This window comes from Macrobrachium rosenbergii, chromosome 2 (assembly GCF_040412425.1).
Source record: "Macrobrachium rosenbergii isolate ZJJX-2024 chromosome 2, ASM4041242v1, whole genome shotgun sequence".
In the NCBI taxonomy this organism is placed as follows: Eukaryota; Metazoa; Arthropoda; class Malacostraca; order Decapoda; family Palaemonidae; genus Macrobrachium; species Macrobrachium rosenbergii.
This window is the reverse complement of record NC_089742.1, coordinates 46407453-46428827: the sequence shown is the minus strand read 5'-3', so window position 1 is coordinate 46428827 and position 21375 is coordinate 46407453. Positions and strand designations below refer to the sequence as shown.

The 21375-nt window shown below is 36.8% G+C and overlaps 2 protein-coding genes and 1 long non-coding RNA gene across 10 annotated transcripts in view; 1 reads left to right on the top strand and 2 right to left on the bottom strand.

Moving 5' to 3' along the window:
* DCTN2-p50 (dynactin subunit 2) overlaps nucleotides 1-2121 on the bottom strand; it is a 177123-nt gene extending 175002 nt beyond the window's left edge. Inside the window, exon 1 of the mRNA XM_067116900.1 lies at nucleotides 2112-2121. Coding sequence (XP_066973001.1) covers nucleotides 2112-2120 — 9 coding nt within the window. The 5' untranslated portion in view covers nucleotide 2121. The remainder of the gene's footprint in view (nucleotides 1-2111) is intronic.
* A 1031-nt stretch (nucleotides 2122-3152) lies between these two features.
* On the bottom strand, nucleotides 3153-10284 carry LOC136846075 (ERI1 exoribonuclease 3-like). 8 transcript variants are annotated; one of them, XM_067116776.1, is made up of 6 exons: nucleotides 10127-10284; nucleotides 8104-8248; nucleotides 7252-7386; nucleotides 6626-6823; nucleotides 5946-6042; nucleotides 3153-5408 (listed from the first exon to the last, which is right to left on the bottom strand). In XM_067116776.1, exons 2-6 carry the CDS (start codon nucleotides 8191-8193, stop codon nucleotides 5311-5313), a joined length of 618 nt encoding a protein of 205 aa, XP_066972877.1. In that variant the 5' UTR covers nucleotides 8194-8248; nucleotides 10127-10284; the 3' UTR covers nucleotides 3153-5310. The 8 variants fall into 8 exon arrangements, with proteins under 8 accessions (XP_066972877.1, XP_066972895.1, XP_066972887.1 ...); XM_067116794.1 differs by having other exon boundaries at nucleotides 10074-10231; XM_067116786.1 differs by lacking the exon at nucleotides 10127-10284 and adding an exon at nucleotides 9134-9267.
* A 4533-nt stretch (nucleotides 10285-14817) lies between these two features.
* On the top strand, nucleotides 14818-19610 carry LOC136846071 (uncharacterized). The gene is made up of 4 exons (XR_010855318.1): nucleotides 14818-15055; nucleotides 15180-16575; nucleotides 17758-17847; nucleotides 18437-19610. It is a non-coding gene; the product is annotated as an uncharacterized lncRNA (long non-coding RNA).
* The last annotated feature ends 1765 nt before the right edge of the window (nucleotides 19611-21375 follow it).

The following is a 21375-nucleotide window of genomic DNA, read 5'->3' as shown; positions in this document are numbered from 1 at the left end:
TGTCTGTACCGCATGGAAATACTTTGTTATATGATTTGGACTCACAACGGTCTGCAAATAGTGCTTGCAGAGTCTAACAATGAAGTAGGCCTATACACAGTTTATTCATATTCTAGTCCGAGCGTTCGGGGCCCTTCCCAAGCGAAATCTAGGGGAGAACTGTCATAAAATCGTTGCTTTTATGCTTACCCGCCCACACATACAGTCACCTGTCAGTCGGCCGGAAGAACTTTAGGTAATTCCATCAGTTCATCCGTTCTGGTGAGTGGACTGACCCCGTCCATAAACTGTCGTCTACATGTAAGTTTTAACGCCAGATTCGATGAACTGGCAGGTAAACCTGATCGTCAATACCCGGCCTTACTTTGGTGGATCCAGAGGGGGCGAAGCTCCCCGACCAGGCCAGGACACGGCGCCCTAAGTTAGGTTAGGAAGGTAAGGTTTGGTTTGAACAGGACACGGCATTCTGCATCCACTCCCCCGTTTCTTGTAGCGTCCAGTCATATCTATCATTTTACCCGCAAAGTTTGTGAACTGCATTTCCATCTTAATAAGAGAAAGTGAAAAACATCTGTTACTGATTAAAGTCCAGGAACGAAAGTTTAAGCAAAATTAAAGCATCCATATCGATAGTAAACTGCTGTGAAGACTTTACTATAATAGTGAAGTCTCCCATAAAATTGTCAAATCTCACAGTATAAAAGAAAATGGTGACTTATCGAGGCCAAACTCAACTTTCCCTTTAAACTGGGTACGATACATTATTTTAGGCGCGGTCGATTACGAATATGAATGTAATTTTGATTTTTCTCTGTGTATTATTAACTTTCCAATGTTAGGGCCGTTAGTGCACCTCACGTGGTGCACTGTAGGCATTGCTGCAGGTGTTTACAGAGTCCCTGCAACCCCTAGCTACACCCAATCTCTATTAGTCTTATACTTTAACTCCGTTCCATCTTCCTTTCTTCAATCTTGCTGTCCAACGTCTCAATCAATTCTCAGTGCAACTGTGTGGGTTTGACCAAGTTCCGTCTTTAGATACTTGCACTTCATTTCATTATTTTCTGGATCTCTTTATTTAGCTGTTTAACCACTGTAACTCCTTCTCACTGTCTTACTCACCGAATGACCGGAAGATCCCCAGAGCATAATTGAACAGTCTTAAATTTCATAAAATAAAATGCATTACCCTTCACTCAGCCTTTAACCATTTTATATTCCCCTTTTATTTTTCGGTTGCTGTTTTTATATCCAACAACCCCATCATAATCTACCTCCACTGTTTTTCAGAAGTTAGAAGTTGGTCGTTTCATTGAATGACAAAATGCGATTTCAAGATCTCTCTCTACTGTAACTGGTTTACGTAATTTCTCTTTCAGTCAGCCGTGCAAACCCCAAAGTAAAATTCACGTCACATAGCATATATGTTGCAAATCCTCTTCTTACATAGTACGTACGTGAACGTTACCAAACCATCGACCAGCCTCCCTTAGTCCAGAGTTATTGAAAATGCATTGTTAGAAAACCACATAAAAATTGGTTAGTGACCTCTGCTGGCCGATGGCCTGCTTTTTACTGGTCTGGGCCACAAACCACCTTCGAATGTCTTGAGGGATTAACTCAACAGGAGGAAATAGAAAATGTATGAAATGTAAAGAGAGGTACTCTAGGCATAACTGTTCTTAAATTGTAGACATGGTCTCTCAGTTTTGAGCTTTAATTCCCTTCGTTTAAAGGACTCTCAAGCACAGTACGTCTTCTCATTCATTTGTTTTTGTGCTGCTACTTGTTTATATAGCGTTCTGTTCGTATTAATTGCATTTCCTTCTACTCTATCTTTCTTTCTTCTGATCTTTTTTCAGTCTTTGGAAGTTTGCTGACAAAATTATTGAGCTTTTTTTCGCTCGTTTTGTAAGAAACTGTAAATTGTCATTTGGACCAATTGGTACGTCATCGTGTTCATTTGAATGCCTTCAAGGCTGATTTCCTATCAGCCCATCATTATTATCACCACCATAAACGTTTTTATAGAATTATTTAAAATATGTTCATTCCACTTTTCTATCCTGTGCTTTCTTCCTCAACTCCCATCAGCTCTAGTAGGTCTTTTGTCTATCCATTTTTTTTCATGATTTCCTGGGTTGGACTTTCCTACGGGGCTCCTACCTCTGCTTTTCTGACCAATTGTTCCTCACCTCTTCTCATCACATGTCCAAACCCTGTCATTCTTTGAAATCTCAAGACTTTTTTTGCATCTTCTTGATAACATATCAGCATCTCTCCACCAGATCTTTATCTACAGTGCAATGTACTCTCCCCACTGTATTCCAGGCGTGAATCTTAACATTCTGTAGTCACACCATTCCAAACTCTCTCATTGGCCTAATCAGTGGCCCTGTTTCTGCTGCTTAGTACAGTAGAGACCTTATGAACCAATTGTCTCTTTCTTACTACTCTCTCAGTTCCTGATTCACAGTTTAGAATGTCTCTAAAGTAACATAAATGCCCTGCCTCTTCTAAGACCTGCCCATTTCTTATCACTTTAACAGATTCCATTTTTAACCCTCAGGCATATTCAAACTGATGTGAGCTTCAGGTTCTGCAATATCAAGTCCATTATGCCGGCCACCAAGCTAAAAGTAAGTAACAATAATGTTGTAAGACTAAATAAGTGGTACTTTTCATTCTTCAACAATTGCAGTTATATTTAGTATATGGCATTATATATACATGTATATATGCAAACATTTTAATGTACATTTTTCCTGTATCCTGAAAATTTTATGTAAGAATAATCTTTCTTACATACATACATCCACCTATTTTGAAATAGTGTTTTAATTAATTTTTATATTCTAGTTATGATAAGTGTAAATACATCTGTACAGTAAACTAATGTACATTATTCAGTATGCATAGACAATGTGTATACATAGGTAGATAGTCATTCAAGTTCATGATATGACTAACTTTACAATAAACTTTGATTTTCAAGCCCATGATATCTTCCAAATATAGCTTTCTGTAAATCTATTACATTTATATTTTTCTATTTTTTTGTCCATCTCTGGATTTTCCTGCCCAGAAAGTCACTCCATCATTTTCAATTTCAGAATAAAAATGAGAGTGAAGGAAGGAATCATACATTTAAGTGATTAATTTTATGTTTAATAAACACCCAATCAAATCCACAGTTATAAAATACAGTATTTCAAAAGTTCAGTGATCATAACAAAATATTCCAACTAAAAGTGTCCATTTAGAAAATAAATATACTGTGTGTACTGTACAGTATATGGCTTTTGCATATATAGTACTATATATCACATGAAGAAGCAGGTACACATTTTTTGGTCAGCAGGACACAGCTGGTGCAAAGCCACGTGTATAACTGTATGGCAAACAACAAATAAATCTGCAGATACTGAGTGTTGACATTTTAGAAGTGTTGCTAGATCATGACTGCAAAGTGAGGAGGCAGAGTAAAGGAATACTGCTAAAGGAGAAGTATCAAGTATTTGAAAACTGGAGATAAAACCTCGAATAAGCATACAAAAGGAAGATGACTTTACAACTACACTGGAATTTTCATCCTCTCCATTTTGGCAGTAAAAGCTATTTGCACACAAGAGGGAAACAATTAAGTAGACCTCTGAAATTACCTCAATTTTCCTAAAGGTTATCATGGATGGAATGTCTTTAGAGAACATCATTTTCTTTTGAAGTAATATTGAGCTTCTACCTAATATATCTCACCAACCAATCAGTTAAAGTTTCAATATCTGTAATAAAATTTCATCTGGATAAACCATTAGCACAATATGAGTCATTACTGCAGTTAAGTTATACAGTAATATTGAGTCGAAATAAAGAATTGATAAATTTCCCTTCAATCATAGTCTCATATCTTTTCAAATTACGAGACACAGTACAGTATTAAACATGTCCTATCCTTTCCTTTATGGTGCATCTCAAATCCATCTAGGCTACAGAAGTTTAAGTATACAATCCAGACTGTAAAACTAATGTATCTTTAGTGACAATTTCAGTAAACAAGAAACAATCAAAGATAAATTTAGCACTCAATAAAATTAATTTTATCTCTCAAACTCTTCTCCGTAAGAAAGATTCCTAATCTATTATACAGTGTACTGATGCAATATAAAATTATATAATTAAGATCTCTTTGTGCTGTTGCATTGGCCACATTCAAATTGCCTATTAAAGTACATTGTCCAGAGTCTAAGTCTTCTAGTTTTCTTGAGAGTAAGCCATATAAGCAACACTTCCTTTCCATTACTTTGATTGGACTATGTACAAATACGACCCAGCTCATGTACAAATACGACCCAGCTGCCAACACATGATCATAAAGTCAGTCATCAGCCATTTGCACAGTAACTGATCAGATGAAAATTTCAGACATTAGTCATTACTAGCGAGAGGCACACGCTAAGCTGCGCGGGGCAGGAAGGCAGTTGAAGGACTCCCTGTTTAAACATGGCTTCCAGTCGTGAACTGGGTCCTGCGTCGCACCACATTTGATTTTTTTATGGGAAACAAAATTTCAAAACAAAACCCATGATTCACAATTAGTCTGGGATGCATTGTTCAGCTAATCTCTGAGTGGTGACTGTCAGTTTCTTGCAAGAGGTGACATTGATCATTAATGTGTTGCTCTTGCAATCTTAAGGGCTTCTCTTTGGGTGTTTCATTGGCATGCCTTTGCCTCTTCTGTCATGATCACAGTTTAATCTTTCCTCTCTCTCTCTCTCTCTCTTCAATAACTTCATTTGCCTTTCTTTTAGGCGTGTTTTGTAAGTTTTCAATAAGCGTGAATAATTATATCAGCTGTCTGCCCTCAATAAGCACAGAGAGTGAGCTTACAAGATAGATATCACAATGGCGCACTGAAAATAGTCATTAAATACTAACTGGATTAAAACGTATTCTTGAAGGCGTCTTCACAACTCCAGGATCCTGTAAAGCAGTCTTCGGCTCCTGAGGTATTCCTGGAGAAATGCCCATTGGATTATAATGTCTTCTTAAATTCTTAAAGACTCCTGTGAAGACATCTTCAGCTCCTGTCGGATCAGCTTCCCCCAAAGAAATCTTCAAGACTAAATCCCATTCCTTCTCCATAAAAAATCCAAAGGCTTCCGAGCCTGGAGATCGTCTTGAAGCCTTCGGAAGCCCCAAAAGCATTCAGAATTCTGAAGGCTGTCAACCCACGAAGGACAAGAAACATCCAGACAAGAAAGATCCACTTGGAAATGATTATTATAGAATATCACAGTCAATAATCCATATTTAGCATAGCCTGGCTTGAATACACTTATCAGAAGGCGAAAACTGGACACCCCGATCTGCCAGTGCTCGGAGGATATTCACAATATTCATACAATCATCTGAAAAAATAGGGCAAAAACTTTGGTAACTAACTGACACTGATCAGAAAATTCACTAGTGCCTAACAATAACGTAGAATCTATTGCATGAAAATATACAGCAGACTTATGAATAAAATGCAAGCATAGCATGCTGAAAGTTCTTTGCGGCATCAATTTGTCCCCATATGCACCCCTTTCTTCCAGTTCCTATTCCTACTTCCTTGGTCTCTTCTCACTTATGTATCCAACCTCTTCAACTTTACCTTTCACTTCTCAGTTGGGAATAAATTCTTCTTACCAGTTCTTTGAGAAATTAGAAATGTGACTCAGTGGTTCTGTTCAACTCAAGTAATAACAGTAACTCTGGGCTTTCGCATTAAATGAGTTTTCCTGACAACGGCTACTTTATAAACAATACAACCGAGCCTCCAGCCCTTTAACAAAGCTGAGTAGGATCCTTTAATCTTGGTGCTTATGGGGTTTGTCTTAAGTATTTCAGAGAACATTAAACAACTTGAAATACTCAAAGATTATGTAAAAATTTCTTCATCTTACCCAGTCCACGGTGCAGGGTCCCTGTGTGACCTATTCCCAGACCTTCGAGCATCTCCATAAGACCCCTACCATAGTGCTTGGTACAGTTTCTATAAGACTGGAACAAATATGGCATTTTTCAGATACATCATATGGAAGCAAATTCACTGTATATGAAATTATTTTTTGTATATTTCATAATAAAAGACTATGAATTTAATACATATTAATGCACAGTACTGTCCACACAACCATTAAACAAGGGATACTGAGCTTTACACACACTTTTTACATTTTTCCAGTAATGACAGTTTTTTAAAAATATAAACAGTTGTGTTTTTAGGCTACCTGTGCTTTCTACAAAGCAAAACGAGATAAAAAGCTTTCACCGGCATAAGGCTGTAAGTGAATTTCCTAAGTCTTGGACAGTCAAGATAATTAACTTGGACTGGTTCACTGACAATTTCTTCCCCCTTTCCACAACTTTCAAAAGTGTGGAATACAGTTTTGTTCCCAATTCATCAGATCCCAACCCCAATGACCATTTGGCTGAAAAGATGTCATATATACAGAGTTCTGTCATCTTAAATTTACCTTCTAAAAGTGATGAAGCAAAAAGCTCTTAAATGCTTTGGTAATGATTACTTCTAAATGCTGAAGGTAATCTTTGATACAGTAACCTAACTTCTGAATAAACATACCTTTTTTATATTAACCCAGCTTTTGCAGTAATCGGGTACCTCCTCCCCAGACAGTCTGCACTGGGCTGGCAACATTGTCTCCATGTCCCAATCCCCACACGTAACAAATATGAAGCTTTTGCCTTCCATCTCACTATTAATCCATGCTCGGAAATCTCTCATAACTTTGCTGAACTCACTTGCATTGTCTACTTCAGCCTGAAAGAAAAGGTCTCTCTTTTAGTTGCTAGGTGTTTCATTCAGCAAATACAAAATCAGGAAAATATTCACATGGCTTGGCCTAAGACATTCATTCAATTAAATCCTGTAATACCAGGTGCTACTGTTGTTCATACTCCTCTGTTGCAACTGCAACTGTTTCCAATATCACTGTGACTCCTTTTTACATCATGTTATTTTGTGCAATATGATCAAAATCATATTGCACAAAATTTGAGAGCTAGTACTGATTTTTTTTGTGGACGTAAAATGACCCCACATACACATCTGAAAAATCTGCTTTTAGTTTGATAAAAGCAGTGTTTCTTACCATGGTAACGGATTGTCATGGTAAGGGAAGTTATTTACATGATGCAACCTAATTCTTTAATCATAAATAAGAAAATAAAGAAACAGTGGTTTCCTACCTGCGTGATAGTTGTCAACTCTTTGCAAAAGTCAGTTAGCTGTGGATGTTCAACAGGTTTTACAAACTGATGAAATTTAGTCTCAACTTCATAAGTTGTGGAATTAACTTTCAGTGCCGGGAATTCAATGATTTCCTGCAAAGAACAAATTTAAAGAAGTTACTTCTCACCCTTCTTAAATGCAATGCAAATATTACTTAGAACTGTAAAAATATACATGAAAAGGTTTTTTCCTTATTAACTGGTGCATCTTGTGCATTACATGATCTAGCTTCATTATCCAATACGAGACAAGGATTGAATGACAATGCTTTATTAGCGCTGAGATTCACCTGACTTCAACTGCATAAAAACGTCTGGTATGACTATGTGGAAGCAATTCAAAACTTTGCAATATTATGAAGTAAAGGCATATGGATGGTAGATACTATGTCAATAAGAAAATATATAGAGTAAGGGGAAAAAAAACCTGGAAATCAATGCCTGAGACAGAAGAGTAATAGAGATGATACGAAAAGCTACTAAAGAAATATATGACAGCCGTCAGATTTATAGTTATGCATCAGCATACACAACACATGAAATACTGTACAACTACACACAAAACATCAGGTAAAAATGGCCCAGTTGTGTTATTTCTTATCAAGAATAAGAGAGTGAGAGCTTTTTAGGGAGAGGGTAAGCACATACGGATGAGAACGACAAAACACAGCTAAAAGATCTCGTGCCATAAAAGATTATGAGCTAGTATACTTTTTAAATTTAAAGGCAAATAACTATCTATTACCATAACACACCATGGCGATGTAAAAGCAATGACACGAATATAAAATTTTACATGCACCAACACACCTGTGGCACCAGTTGTATATCCTTTCGGCAGGTGGCCTCAAAGTCTAAGACGATGAAATAATCATAACTTTGAGGTTTCCTTCGCTCCATTTTTCCTTTGGTGCCACGATAGATCCTACTGTTTTTTTTAACCTGTACAAAATATCTGAAAATAAAAAAGACTCAATAATGTAATATTGTATTCTTCCTACCACACCATATATTATTCAGAACAGGATATTTTGGTTTTTGATTTATTAACCTAGACGTATAATATTTTCAACGTATTTGCCTAACCTACGGCTTGACCTGAAAATAGCCTGATTTCATAGACGTTGCTATTAAGGTCTCAAGAACCTAGAAAAACGTTTAAAAGGCTGTCTACCAGTGAAGTGCAACCTAACCTAACTTCTACAATTGGGGTGCATGTAGGTTAGGCCAGGGGTCGGCCACTTTTTTTTTTTTTTTAAACATTTTCCTCGTGAGGAGACAAACCAAAATAAAAATGTTAAAGAGTTGAGTAGAACTAGGCCTCTGTAAGAGCTCCGCATCGGATATTAGAAATTTACTTTCTCTGTGATATTTTGGTTACTTATTAACAATTTACACTTTTTTTGGTTACTTATTAACAATTTACACTTTTTTTGGTTACTTATTAACAATTTACACTTTTTTTGGTTACTTATTCACAATTTACACTTTTTTTTCGTCGACTGTAAAAAGCCTATCCCGTATGAGTTGTATCCCCTGGTCAGTCCTTACGATTTATCTTTAATGCTGTTAATGTCCAACTCTCTCTAACTGTAGATTACTAACGTCGTAATTCCAAGCTTCTTAATGATATTTCAGACTAATACTGTCACTTACACGGTCTACGTCACGTCGTAGTATCGGTCGAACTACGACACCAGACGCAATACTTGCCTTGTGACTCGTCACATGGTGCAAGTCTGGGCAAAGTCTCAGCCTGATTTTTTTATTTAAATGGCCTGATTAAAGCTTAGAAGTAACATAAACCAGCAAACAGTACAATAATCCAAGTTATATTTACGTATTGGTATTCACAATTTGACATACGGCTATACTACGTAATAGACAACATTGGTTTTGTTAGTAGTAATTTTAGGAGGGTCCTATGGAACGGCTCCTCCTCTTTTCTAGTTATTTCCTATTTTTCCTCTTCTCCAGCATATAATTCAAGGCTCATGTCTTCATTTTTTACTTTAGTCGCAGAATGTTCTGCCTAGCTCCATAATTCTCTCTCTCTCTCTCTCTCTCTCTCTCTCTCTCTCTCTCTCTCTCTCTCTCTCTCTCTCTCTCTCTCTCTCTCTCTCTAAGATAGGAAAAAATCTTAGTACTTATCATAGTAATGATGACAAAAGTGAAAATAGCATTGGTGATAACAGTAATGACAGCAGTTGTGATGGCAATACTGGTAGAAGTAATGATTGGAGTGATAGCAGAGGTGATAACGATACTGATAGCAGTAATGATGATGATAGTGAAAGAATACTGACGAACATAAATGATTCCACGCATGAAAATGAAGAGAGAGTACGCCGAACAACCTTTGACCCGAGGGTAAATAATATCTGGAGGGGTTTATAGCTGTATACTATAGTAAATGAATACTGCTGGATTATTCCAGAGCATCGTAAGATCCATCCTTATCGTACAGGTCAGGACTTTTCTCGCAGAGAAACTATTTTTGTGTCACTGAAATTAATCAGTTTTGATTTGCCTAGGTCTAGGTTTTGTCGTCCCTTCAGGAAACTGTTTACTGATAGTTTCTTCAGACTGCTTTAAGATATAATTAATGCTACCTACGCGCAAATGCAATTTCAGGGGTATTATTTTTGTTTTCTCAAGACACAACGTCCTGGTCACATTGTATGTTAAACATTGCACAAAACACCCTACTGTCCACGATGTTTCTTGAAAAGGAAATTTGTAGGAAACCGCATCCACTAAAGAGTAATCCATGACATTACCTCTTCCATTTCGTCCTCTTCAGTTCCTTATAAAGAGTAATCCATTACATTACCTCTTCCATTTCGTCCTCTTCAGTTCCTTATGTTAAAATGAAACCAGATTTTCGTTGACAACGGAACAAAAATGACTCGCGAGAGAAAAAGTCTAACTAGTAACTGATCATGGGTCGAGTTATAGGCAGAAATGCTCGGAGACAAGTCATATTTGATCTCTCTCAGTCCCTGATTAGATAAGACAATATTTTTACCACAAACGAGTGCATCTCGGGATATGAGGAGTATATATGACCAAGTTATGTAAAGAAGAAGAGGAAACATGCAGCAGGTTATACAAACACCATTTGTTTCCGTGTAGTCAGAGACTATAAGCAAACGTCTTCAGCCAATGGGTGATCGTTAACGAAGACGATTTGTCCAAAAACCGAAGTTTTCAGCCAATGAAAGAGGGCGATAGAAACGTTGTGTACTGTACAGTGGAGGCCTCTGACTGGCCAAAGCAATTCCTTCCCTGACAGTGACTGACAATGGGAAGCTCAGTGTAGGTGACAAGTCTAAGCTTAGGAGGAAGATTGACGGTTTCCTTCATAAACAAGAGCTTACGAAATAAGGAAGGATTCTGGTAAGAATATGGAGTTTCTTGGGGTCCTATTCTTGATTTTGTAGGAGGTGGAGGTTTGAATGACCATTGAAATCTTAAGAATGTTAAGGAAAGGGGTATTGTGGCCACGGAATTTAGAATTTTAGAACTTTTGCAAAGATTTCTGTAGGCCGTCACGTCTGAAGCTGGAAGGCCGTTGTATACTTTTTGAGAAATTGACTTAGCAAATTTTTGTGAAGATTCTGAGGGCCTTAAACGTATTTAAGGTTCGGGGTCCGTGGCAAAGCTTCCATCTTAATTTTACTGAGGTGCTAAAGGGAGAAAGACACCTGATGTTTATATCTGGGCTCTTTAAACCAACACAGACGATGTCTTGGGTAATATGGAAAAGACAACTATAGCGAGTGGTGGTGCTATGAATCCCTTAATTGAAAATCATGATAGGTGCAGTTTAGAATAATTATTATCTAAGAGTAAAAAACAAAATTCAGTTGATGGAAATCTGATGGCAAGGCTTGAGGTTACACGGCCCTTAAATGCCATTATCAGTGTCAAAAAATCCCAGAAAATTAGGGTTTTGCTACTTCTCAATTTGGGGAACATTGGTAATCAACGGCCAAGTATTTGCTGAATCATTATCGCCAATATGTAACTTGATTCATCTGCACCATAATTAATGTGACAATTACTCGAGTACCTGTTGAATAATCATCACGAATTTGCAACATTCTGCTTAAATTCAGGGATATCCGTGATCACTGGTCAATTGTCTGCTTACCAGGAGGTGGACGACGGCTTTTAGTGAGACCCAACTTTCATTTCACAAGTCGTTTAAAGATATGGCAATTAATCCAGGCTCGGGACAGTTTTTAATTGAACAGTTTGAGGTTTTTGTGATAATATTAAACCGTTTTTCAAACGGTCATCAAAAGTGCAAAAGGACGCTTGTATATAGTGTCAATTTTTTGCACCAATTTCTAGGTGGGTAGAATCCATGGATGCTAGGTGATAGGTGTTGGGAAATTTACACACGCACGCGAGATGAAGAGAAAGCTTTCCAGTTAATTGTCCATTCGCTGTTTAAGTTTTATACAATTTTTATAGTTTTTTCTTCCTATTTTTTTTAATTTTTTATCTTCATTCTCCGGGTATTCTTTGCGAACGTATGAAAGGGCGAGAAAAAATGTGGAAAAACGAACAATGAAAAACAAGTGGTTAATCATTCTTGTTTATGCGAGAAGTACACAAGTAAAAAGTTCGCCGAAGTTCCTTCGGCACAATCGAGTTTTCTGTACAGCCACTTAAAGCGTATAATCAAGGCCACTGGAAACTGATCTATCTTTCGGTGGTCTAGGTATAATAATGTATGAGCCGCGGCCCATCAAACTCTAACCAAGCCCCGGTGGTGTCCTATCTTATATCGTTGCCAGAAGCACGATTATGGCTAACTTTAACCTTAAATAAAATAAAAACTTCTGAGGCTGAGGGGATGCATTTTTGAGTATGTTTGATGATTGCGGGTGGATGATCAACATACCAATTTGCAGCCCTCTAGCCTCAGTAGTTTTTAAGATCTGAAGGCCGACAGAAAAAGTGTGGACGGACAGACAAAGCCGGCGCAATAATTTTCTTTTCAGAAAAATAAAATGAAATATGATGTGTTTCTTTACATAAACGGGGAATGGCTTGTTAATTATTTTATTATGAAAAGGAAGTAATGAACATAAATTTTGTTTGCAATGAATATTTAAGAATGCCGAGAATGATTGACATAAGGTCAATCATTTGTCGTAAGAATTAAACTACATTTTGTGCAATAGCGGATAACATAAGCGCTTCGTCCCCGCCAGGATTCGAACCATTGCCTGGTAAGGACGAAGAGGGTAATGATGATAAATTCGATGATGGAAGGGTCAATATAAATCTGGAGGTCAGAACCAGATCAGAATTGATAAACTTTAGACAACTTTGTAGCCCCATCACCCTACAAGTGAATAGCCCAATTTTTTAAAACAATTGAACTTACAACATTATCAAAGTACATTATTATTATTATTATTATTATTATTATTATTATTATTATTATTATTATTATTATTACCACCGCCCCCCTCACCCCCACCGTCATCCAGGTTACCACCTACGCAATTTTGTGGTTAGTGAATAAATCCACCTCTTGTTGGTGAAGAATGGCTTCGTATTTATATGGCAAATATTGTTCAAAATCCTCCAAAATCATTTTCAAATTGACATCGATTCGATAATCTAAAGCATAAAGAAAATCAGTATACCAAAAAGCGATAAAATCACCTAAAACGCACGAAGGAATATGACAAATGATGAAGGGAATTTACCCACTTCTGCGGTCAAAGTTAAGAATCGTCTTCATTAGATCTTGCAATAAGGTCGCCGCCCCCGTGGAAGACAGTGGGATCGTCACCCTTATGGCGCTATGGATTGGTGAGGGAACGGGTTAATTTATGCAAGTGTCCAAAGGTCACAGGTATTCCATTCTTATTAACGAATGGAGTGGATGTTAATATATATATATATATATATATATATATATATATATATATATATATATATATATACTATATGTGTGTGTGTGTGTGTGTGTGTGTGTGTGTGTGTGTGTGTGTGTGTGTTTGTATATCTATATATAAAAACTATCTGACTTTTTCTTTTTCCCCTGTTCCTTCATAAATAAGATATTTCCAGTTTTTTCATCCAATTTTCCTCTTTTTAACAACAACTCGGTAGTTTCGGCATTTTTTCTTCGTTTCGATATTATACAGGTTGTGGAATTCAACACAGTGTTGTCTATATAACCATACCATGGCTGCTTTGCATTATATGCAGCAAAATCATGAAAAAGGGTGTTCGAGTGTGTCAATCCGTGAGAGTTGGCGTTGCCCGCCGTCCAGAAAGGCCCCTCTCATAACATATGCCAAATAACTCAGTTCTTTACTGCAGTGTAACAGGCTAAAATAAGTGCTTTTCATTGCCCCATAGGTTTATAACTTTAAGGAATGATATAGTCCAGTTTCTTTGCAATCGGGGACTTAATCATTTGTAATTGTTATTTGTATCGAACCCATTTTCCCAAGAAATAATGAATGTAGAATTAATATATATATATTTTTTTACAGACAAGGTTTGGATTCCAGTTGTTTCAATACATCCCTTAAGGCAATTTGACACAACTCTCAGCCTTTCAATAGATCGGTCAAGTTATTAAGTTACTGAATAAAACGGTAAAAGAAAAACGTAATAGTTTTAACTAATGACGTCACAGCGTGTTACAAGGCACGTCTTTACCCTTCCAATGCGATAAATGCAGATGCACCATTTGATAGGCTTAACCTAATTCCTTGACAGAAACCTCAGATATGTCACTCAATAAAAGCGAAATTTGGTACGTGGTCTATTATTGCGATAGTATTGTTTTGTGTTAGTGTTAGTGGGCCTTTTATCTCTGGAGTAAACATTGTCGTCAGTAAATATTTAGGAACCTTTAAGCCAAGCGTGTTAATACTTTTTTTTTTTATAGTAAATCAGTATTGCGAAATCAGCAAATAAATTACTTACGTCCTTGAAAATTTAGATTTGCGGAAAGACCGAGTAAAACAAGTAGGAAAATTAAGCAGTAATTGACGATTTTTAATATCTAGTTTTTAATGAATTAGTATTTCGAAATCAGTGAATAATTAGTTATGCCCGTGATGATTTAGATTTGCCGAATTACCAAGTAAAACTAGGAAAATTTATTAGTAATTGACGATTTTTAATGTCTAGTTTTTAATGAACTGATATTGCGAAATCAGTAGATAATTACTTATATCCTTGAAAATTTAGATTTGCTGAATTACCGGGTAAAAAAAAATTGAAAATTAACAAGTGATTAACGATTTTTTATATTGTTTTTGTAATAAAGCAGTATCGCGGAATATTTAAGTAAATTATTTATAACCTTGAAAATTTATATTTGCGAACCATTGAAAGTAAATAAAGTAGAATAACAAGCAATGTACGAATATTGCAAAACGTATTAGACATTTGAATCATGTATACTTCGATCTTAATGTAAGGGATAAATTTTTTTAGAGCCTAGAAAAATAACGTAAATGCGCCTTTTTTTTTTTTTTTTTTAACTTGCAAATGTTTGAAGAAATAGGTTCAATTGTCTAAATCATTTTTGTGGAAACGAACAGGGTTGTACCAAATCGCCTTCTATATAGATGTATCGAAACGACTTTTGTCTGCACCAAAACGGCTTCGAGACGAACCAGGAACCACTCTTAACAAGAAATTAGGACAACTGACGTCGAAGGCGAATGTTATTCGACATTCATGATAAGGCAGGAATCGACAATTGAAACTGGTAAGTTTATTTTTATCTACGTAATATCAGGAGGAACGTGGGTGACTTATATCTTGCTGAGCTTATGAAGGGAAAGTTCAGAATTCATTTCAGAGTCAAGTTATTTTGTTTTTTTCCGTTGCAGGTTCATTGCTACGTTACTTCTTGGGGAAAGGAAAGAAAGTTAAAATGTAGGTCTCTGTTGGGTACTATCTCAAAGGATTCCCAACAGATAGCCAATCTTTCTGAAGGCACAGGGTCCCCGAATGTGAAAAACGGCGTTCTCTTGGATCCCAGACCACTAGCCACAAATGGAGCTTTCAACAGCCAGCCCTACCCAGGCCAGGGACGGGCAAGTATGGATGTAACACCCTGAGCACGCACCTCATGAGGCACAAACTAACTTCCTAGGGAACACCACGCCTCTACCAGGAGCGTTACCTTAGGGAATTGTGAGCCCTTTCCACCCTAGGATGACAACAGCAACTGGTATGGATCTTGTGTGGATCTCACCACCTGTGGGTCGAACCCCTGTGCAGGGTAACACCAGTGTAAGAAGCAGTGCATCCCTGTACAATGCAGCAGTAAGACCCTTGTGTCCTTGGCAAATTAACAGAACTGGCAAGCCATTATTCTTCTAGTAAGCTGATGGCTTGGGAAATTAACTTGCCAGTTACTCACGCCATTTACCCGCACGTTGTCCACGACTGGAGGTTTGCTAAGCTGCTTCATCCACGACTAAGGTGTGCCAAGCTGCAAGTGCCTAGGCCATGACAGGTACCTCATAATACAGTAGTATGAATGCAATAAGAGTGTCAGAAAGATCCCACAGGGAAAGAGACTATAATTGCACCTGAAACTAAATTTCCATATCGTTGATCAATTGCCACAGGAAAAGTGCGAAGTTTAAGAAAAACAAGAGTACGGAAGCGGTTTTAATTCTAGAACACGCTTTTTTAAGTCACCCAGTGAGAACCAGACTATCAGGAGGACAGATCTAAACACCCGAACCTCTTTCATACTAATGGAAACCTGTATTAAGTAACATTGTAAACAAATTAAAAATTGACGAAATGTTACCAACTACCATGAATTTAATCACGTACCAAAGACAGAAATGAACTGGTGGTGTTGGAGTGTTTTATCTCCTGAAGCAACTGGACAAAATAAAGCAAGAAATATTAAATGTTAAATACGAATCCACCATTAATTAACTGCTTGTAAGTATATCGACACAAAGGATCACAGAGGAGTAAAGATTATTGGAACCAGGCTGCAGGAAAGATAGGCCCATTAGAAAAATTAGTTTGAGCCACTAGACTCTTCAGCAGGTAGCTGCAGTAACTAAGGAGATGTGAAAACAAGGAGGTACCGGGAGAGTTACGACGCATGAGAAGTAGCTTTTCAAGAAACGCACGAAAACTGGCTAGAGGACCCGCCTGACGAATCATATGAGAGCTAATGGGACGGATTCCCATAAACAAGCAGGGTGGTGGGGAAACAGCTACTGGGTTAAGACCTCAAAACCTGGATTATCACGGGTGAGTCTTGAGGTATTTAGCAATACTGAAATTCTGTTGTAGTTTTTTAGACCGTTCAGGTAGGGTGTAACACTCTTAGATTCTTCTTTGTTCTACGGATATGAATGCAAGAGTAGAGAATTAGGAAACTGAAGTAAACAGTGAGTGGTAGTACTGAAAATATTCAAGAACTGAGAGGTGACACCTACAGTACAGCACAAGTAATGTTCATGGGATTTCTGAGAGCCAAAATGAGTAACGGCACACCAGTTGCTGTAATGAAGAGCCATTTGTTTATGAAGTGGCTAGGTATTCCCAGCGGTAGGTGCTTTTAGTGATTTTGCAAAGTTTTCCCCCACTTAAAAGGCCTCAGTTTCTGTACATAATCACTTAATTTCTGATGACACAATATAATGAATTGCTGAAAATACATCCCATTTGATTCGTGACAATTAATGAAAGGGGGGAGGGGGATTCTGATCTTGTATAAGATGCAGAGAATGACTAAATTGAATCCCTTGTTGAAGGAACCACCGCAGGAAAGTGCGTTTACACAGCTTGCGTAGCTATTCCAGTATGAAATTACAATCAACTCACAGGTCTGGGTACTTGTAAAAGCCACCTTGACTTCAAAGAACACAGATGGAAATATCCATTAACGATACATATAATCTAGTAGACAGTGCTACAGCTAGCCTTTGAAAGTGAGACTATTAAATATGATGGAGTCAAGTACGAACTTTGTCATAGTTAAGGGTGGCTTCAGGTATATAGTAAGTCACCTTGCAGCTGTTTTGTAGAATTTTGTAGAACTTCAAGAAGCCTATTCGATATTTTGAAAGTAAGTGAAGTTTCTGATAACTTGATATGTTGGGAACAATTTGCTCAAAAGCTTTATGTGTTAAAATTTGCATCGTAGATAGATTTTTTCATTACTTGACCACTTAGTGGTGATAAGATTAGATGCAATTTTAGGAATGTGGCTTCGATAAAAGTGTACAGACTCCGTTCATATTCTCTGTTTTCCATCTTACTTTCCTCAGCCATCTCCTAACAATTGCTTCATAAAATTGCTGCGATGTTTTCCTCCTGTTACACCTTTCCAACCTTTTACTGTCAATTTCCGCTTCAGCGCTGAATAACCTTTGGCCTAAATTCTATATTCAGTTCACGATGTCACTTAAACGTTTCACGTCCTTCCAGGTGATCTGCTTCATGTGAGTTTTTCGAAGGAAGCAGTGGACGAATGTTTGTATAAATCATCCGAAGTAGTTCTTGTAGAACTTAACAAAGGTAAGTTTAACGAACATTGGGTGAGGTGCCCATTAAAAATGTATTATTTTGGGTTGGCTAGAAACTATAGATTTTAGAGGTGCTCGTTTTACAGAATCTGAAATTAATTTCAACTTGTTTAGAATAGTGAATTAGAAAAAGATGAAATTGAAGTTCGTGAACTGTCAGTATCTTGAAGAGTGCTTGAATTATTTAAAACAAATCATGTGTGCTCAAAAATGTTAACAGTTTTATGCAAAAATGTTGAAAAATGTTATAGCCAGGCACAAGCAATAATAATAATAATTATTATTATAATTGGTAAAGATATGTGACTACTTATTGTAACCTTCCAATTGAAACTTCTACTGTACTTGAGAAGCCTCGGTCACTTTCTAGTGAAATTTAAGGTGGCCTTGATAAAAGACCGTAGACATTCAATACGGGTCTAAAAAAGCCCTGTCCTATATGTGCCCCACTTCGCAAAATGGTGCCAAGGTATAGGATGTCTTCGGCATAGTTATAACGAAATACCTTTCATCTTAATACCTTGCAGGCCAAAAGATCTCAGCGTGACATGACGTCATTAACTTCTTCCTCACATTTTCAGGAAAGTGTCTGCAGCTGACACAAGAATAAATGGGACGAGTTTGCACGGACTCAAGCTTTACCTTGGAGTTCTCAGGCATCTGCAATGAAAGGAGGAGGTTGAATTCAAGAGGAGACTACAGTTTTATTTGCTCAATTTGCGTCAAGAGCCAGAATTTGGCTATTCACAAGAGTTACTTTACTGATCACAGCAATGGGATAGAAAAAATAGTCCCATTGACATACTCGTTGCTGTTAGAAAGAGCCATGATTTGGTAGAGATTAGCCTCGTCTCCTGTGACTATTAAGAGTAGGATTAGGGTAAAATTTATTGCACAAGTGCCATCTATGTGTTTAACTAGGGGTAAATTTATTATATTTATATATCATATAAGCGTTTCACCAGGGACATAACTATTTTTTAACCCAAAATTGAGCCCAGTTCATCTTAGCGTCGTGTAATTTCTAAATAGGAATAGCTGTTAGGTATTAACAATCACAGAACAGGTATTTTAGGCTTATGTACAAATTATTCCTGATATTTTTTATCAAGTCTTATAGATATTCCTAAATTAGCTTCTAACATAGAAGGGATTTAGGGTTAAACTTCTTGTATATATTTTCGATAGTTTTAATCCACAGTTTGAGTCAGTTATTGATTGATATCAGAGTTCCGTTAGAATCAGTTTTGTAATAGCTTCGAGGTTTGGGGTTATTGAGTTGTTATTTAAGCCTGTCTATTTATACTTTAAAACTTAGGTTACTGAAAGGTTTTGTTTAACACAGGAGGAACATCACAACCTGAAGCATGTACATGTTTACACTCTTAAAACAGGAGACGTTCCAGAATTTAGTGTGCTAGTTTTATCTCATATTAGATGACAGATGAAGAACTTGTCATTATTTTCAAACGATTAAACCAGTGGTTCTCAACCAGGGGAGCGCGCCCCCTAGGGGGGTCGTCAGCAATTTCTATGGGGGCCGCAAGCCCTTGTAAAATATTAAAAAATCTCTAATTGTATAAAATATTCTCTTAACGAGAGTTAGGAATTGATATTCAGAAGTTTATGAACAAATACAAAAGTATCGCTTTATTACTTTAGTTTCTTATAGTCTACTACTCTGGTTAGGCTCGTTGGGCTTCAGAATCTTTCTCTTCATTTTTCATTTTCCTTTAAATCTGGGAGGGAATTTTACTCATAGATGCAAGGGGGGGCGGGGCGTGGAGGGAAGGACCAACTCTCAGAGGGGGCGTGGTAATAAAAAGGTTAAGAACCACTGGATTAAACGATATCTCTGAATTTTGTACAAATACTGGCATAAAAATGATGTATCTTGCTTAACGTTCTGCATAACTTTATGTTAATACTGGAGAGTATCACGTCAAGAGAATTATCATCATGGCATCCATCTCTGCATATTTCAAGACACTGGTGGCTTGTGAAAGTTTAAACTGAAATGCCTACTTAGAGGGCAGCTGATATTGTCAAATGTATTGTAGATAGACGATTTACTAAGTAAACTCAAATTCCAAGCATAACTTTAGAGGGATTGTGGAACTATTAACTATGGTATATTAGGTAAATGATTCAGTCATAATGAATACGTTATTTGAGGATAATTGGGATGTTTATGTAAATTATATTCTAGGTAAATGAATAAGTAAACTCAGATTCAAGGCGTTATTTTAAACGGGGTTAGGTATATTAACAATGGGTTCTTGTTTATATGAGTAAGTAAACTGAAAAGGTATTTTAAATAGGGTTAGGTGTTGTTGACTATGGTTTCTTGTTCACATGAGTAAGGAAACTGGAAAGTGTGCCGTTAACGGTAGTTTGACATGTAGATTTTTGGTACATGTATTAATAAGCATTCTCAGTTATGTAAAGGTTATTTTCGTCTTAATGTTAATAGACTTTCTGGAAAGATAAAATCTTTGGAACTAGTTAGTCATCTTTTCACTGGAGCACTTAGTATTTCTTAGACGTTTGCTATTAGTAGAGTCTCTCTTAAATTAACTGCTATTTTCAATCTGTTTTGCTAGACAAGCAAATCGAACGTACCTCTTTCCTTGTAAGGTTCTCACAACGGGATTGATTCTTCATGGAGTGTGTAAATTGGAGACGAAGATACTAAAGGGAGGGAGAGTAAAGGGAAGATATTAGATAGTCAAGTAGTAAAGGGGAGATATTAGATAGTCAAGTAGTAAAGGGAAGATATTAGATAGTCAAGTAGTAAAGGGGAAATATTAGATAGTCAAGTAGTAAAGGGAAGATATTAGATAGCCCAAGTAGTAAAAGGAAGATATTAGATAGTCAAGTAGTAGAGGGAAAATATTAGTCAAGTAGTAAAGGGAAGATATTAGATAGTCAAGTAGTAAAGGGAAGATATTAGATAGTCAAGTAGTAAAAGGAAGATATTAGATAGTCCAAGTAGTAAAAGGAAGATATTAGATAGTCCAAGTAGTAAAAGGAAGATATTAGATAGTCCAAGTAGTAAAGGGAAAATATTAGTCAAGTAGTAAAGGGAAAATATTAGTCAAGTAGTAAAGGGAAAATATTAGTCAAGCAGTAAAGGGAAGATATTAGCTGGTCAAGTATTAAAGGGAAGTTATTAGCTAGTCAAGTAGTAAAGGGAAGATCTTAGATAGCTAAGTAGTAAAGGGAAGATCTTAGATAGCTAAGTAGTAAAGGGAAGATATTAGCTAGTCAATTAATAAAGGGAAGATATTAGCTAGTCAAGTATTTAAAATCATGGATGCTTGTGGCTGTAATGTAAATTGCTTGAGAAATTCCCATTTATTATTTCTGAGTTGTATGCTTTTAAACTTTAGAATCTCGAGTACATCAGTGTCTTGACATATGGAGAGTTTTAGGTTAAGGTATTGGTTTTTATTTTCATACATTTCCCATTGAATTCCAATAATTTTAACAGATCAAGATTCAGTTAACTGTAAACTGT

What these genes read in the sequence shown, in the direction of transcription:
- LOC136846075 (XM_067116776.1), bottom strand. Translation starts at nt 8,193, where the DNA reads ATGGAGCGAAGGAAACCTCAAAGTTATGATTATTTCATCGTCTTAGAC. An exon ending in GCTGGGTTAATATAAAAAAG is followed by an intron (nt 6,043 to 6,625) that starts GTATGTTTATTC and finishes TATTTGTTCCAG; the next exon opens with TCTTATAGAAACTGTACCAA. An exon ending in GACCCTGCACCGTGGACTGG is followed by an intron (nt 5,409 to 5,945) that starts GTAAGATGAAGA and finishes CTATTTTTTCAG; the next exon opens with ATGATTGTATGAATATTGTG.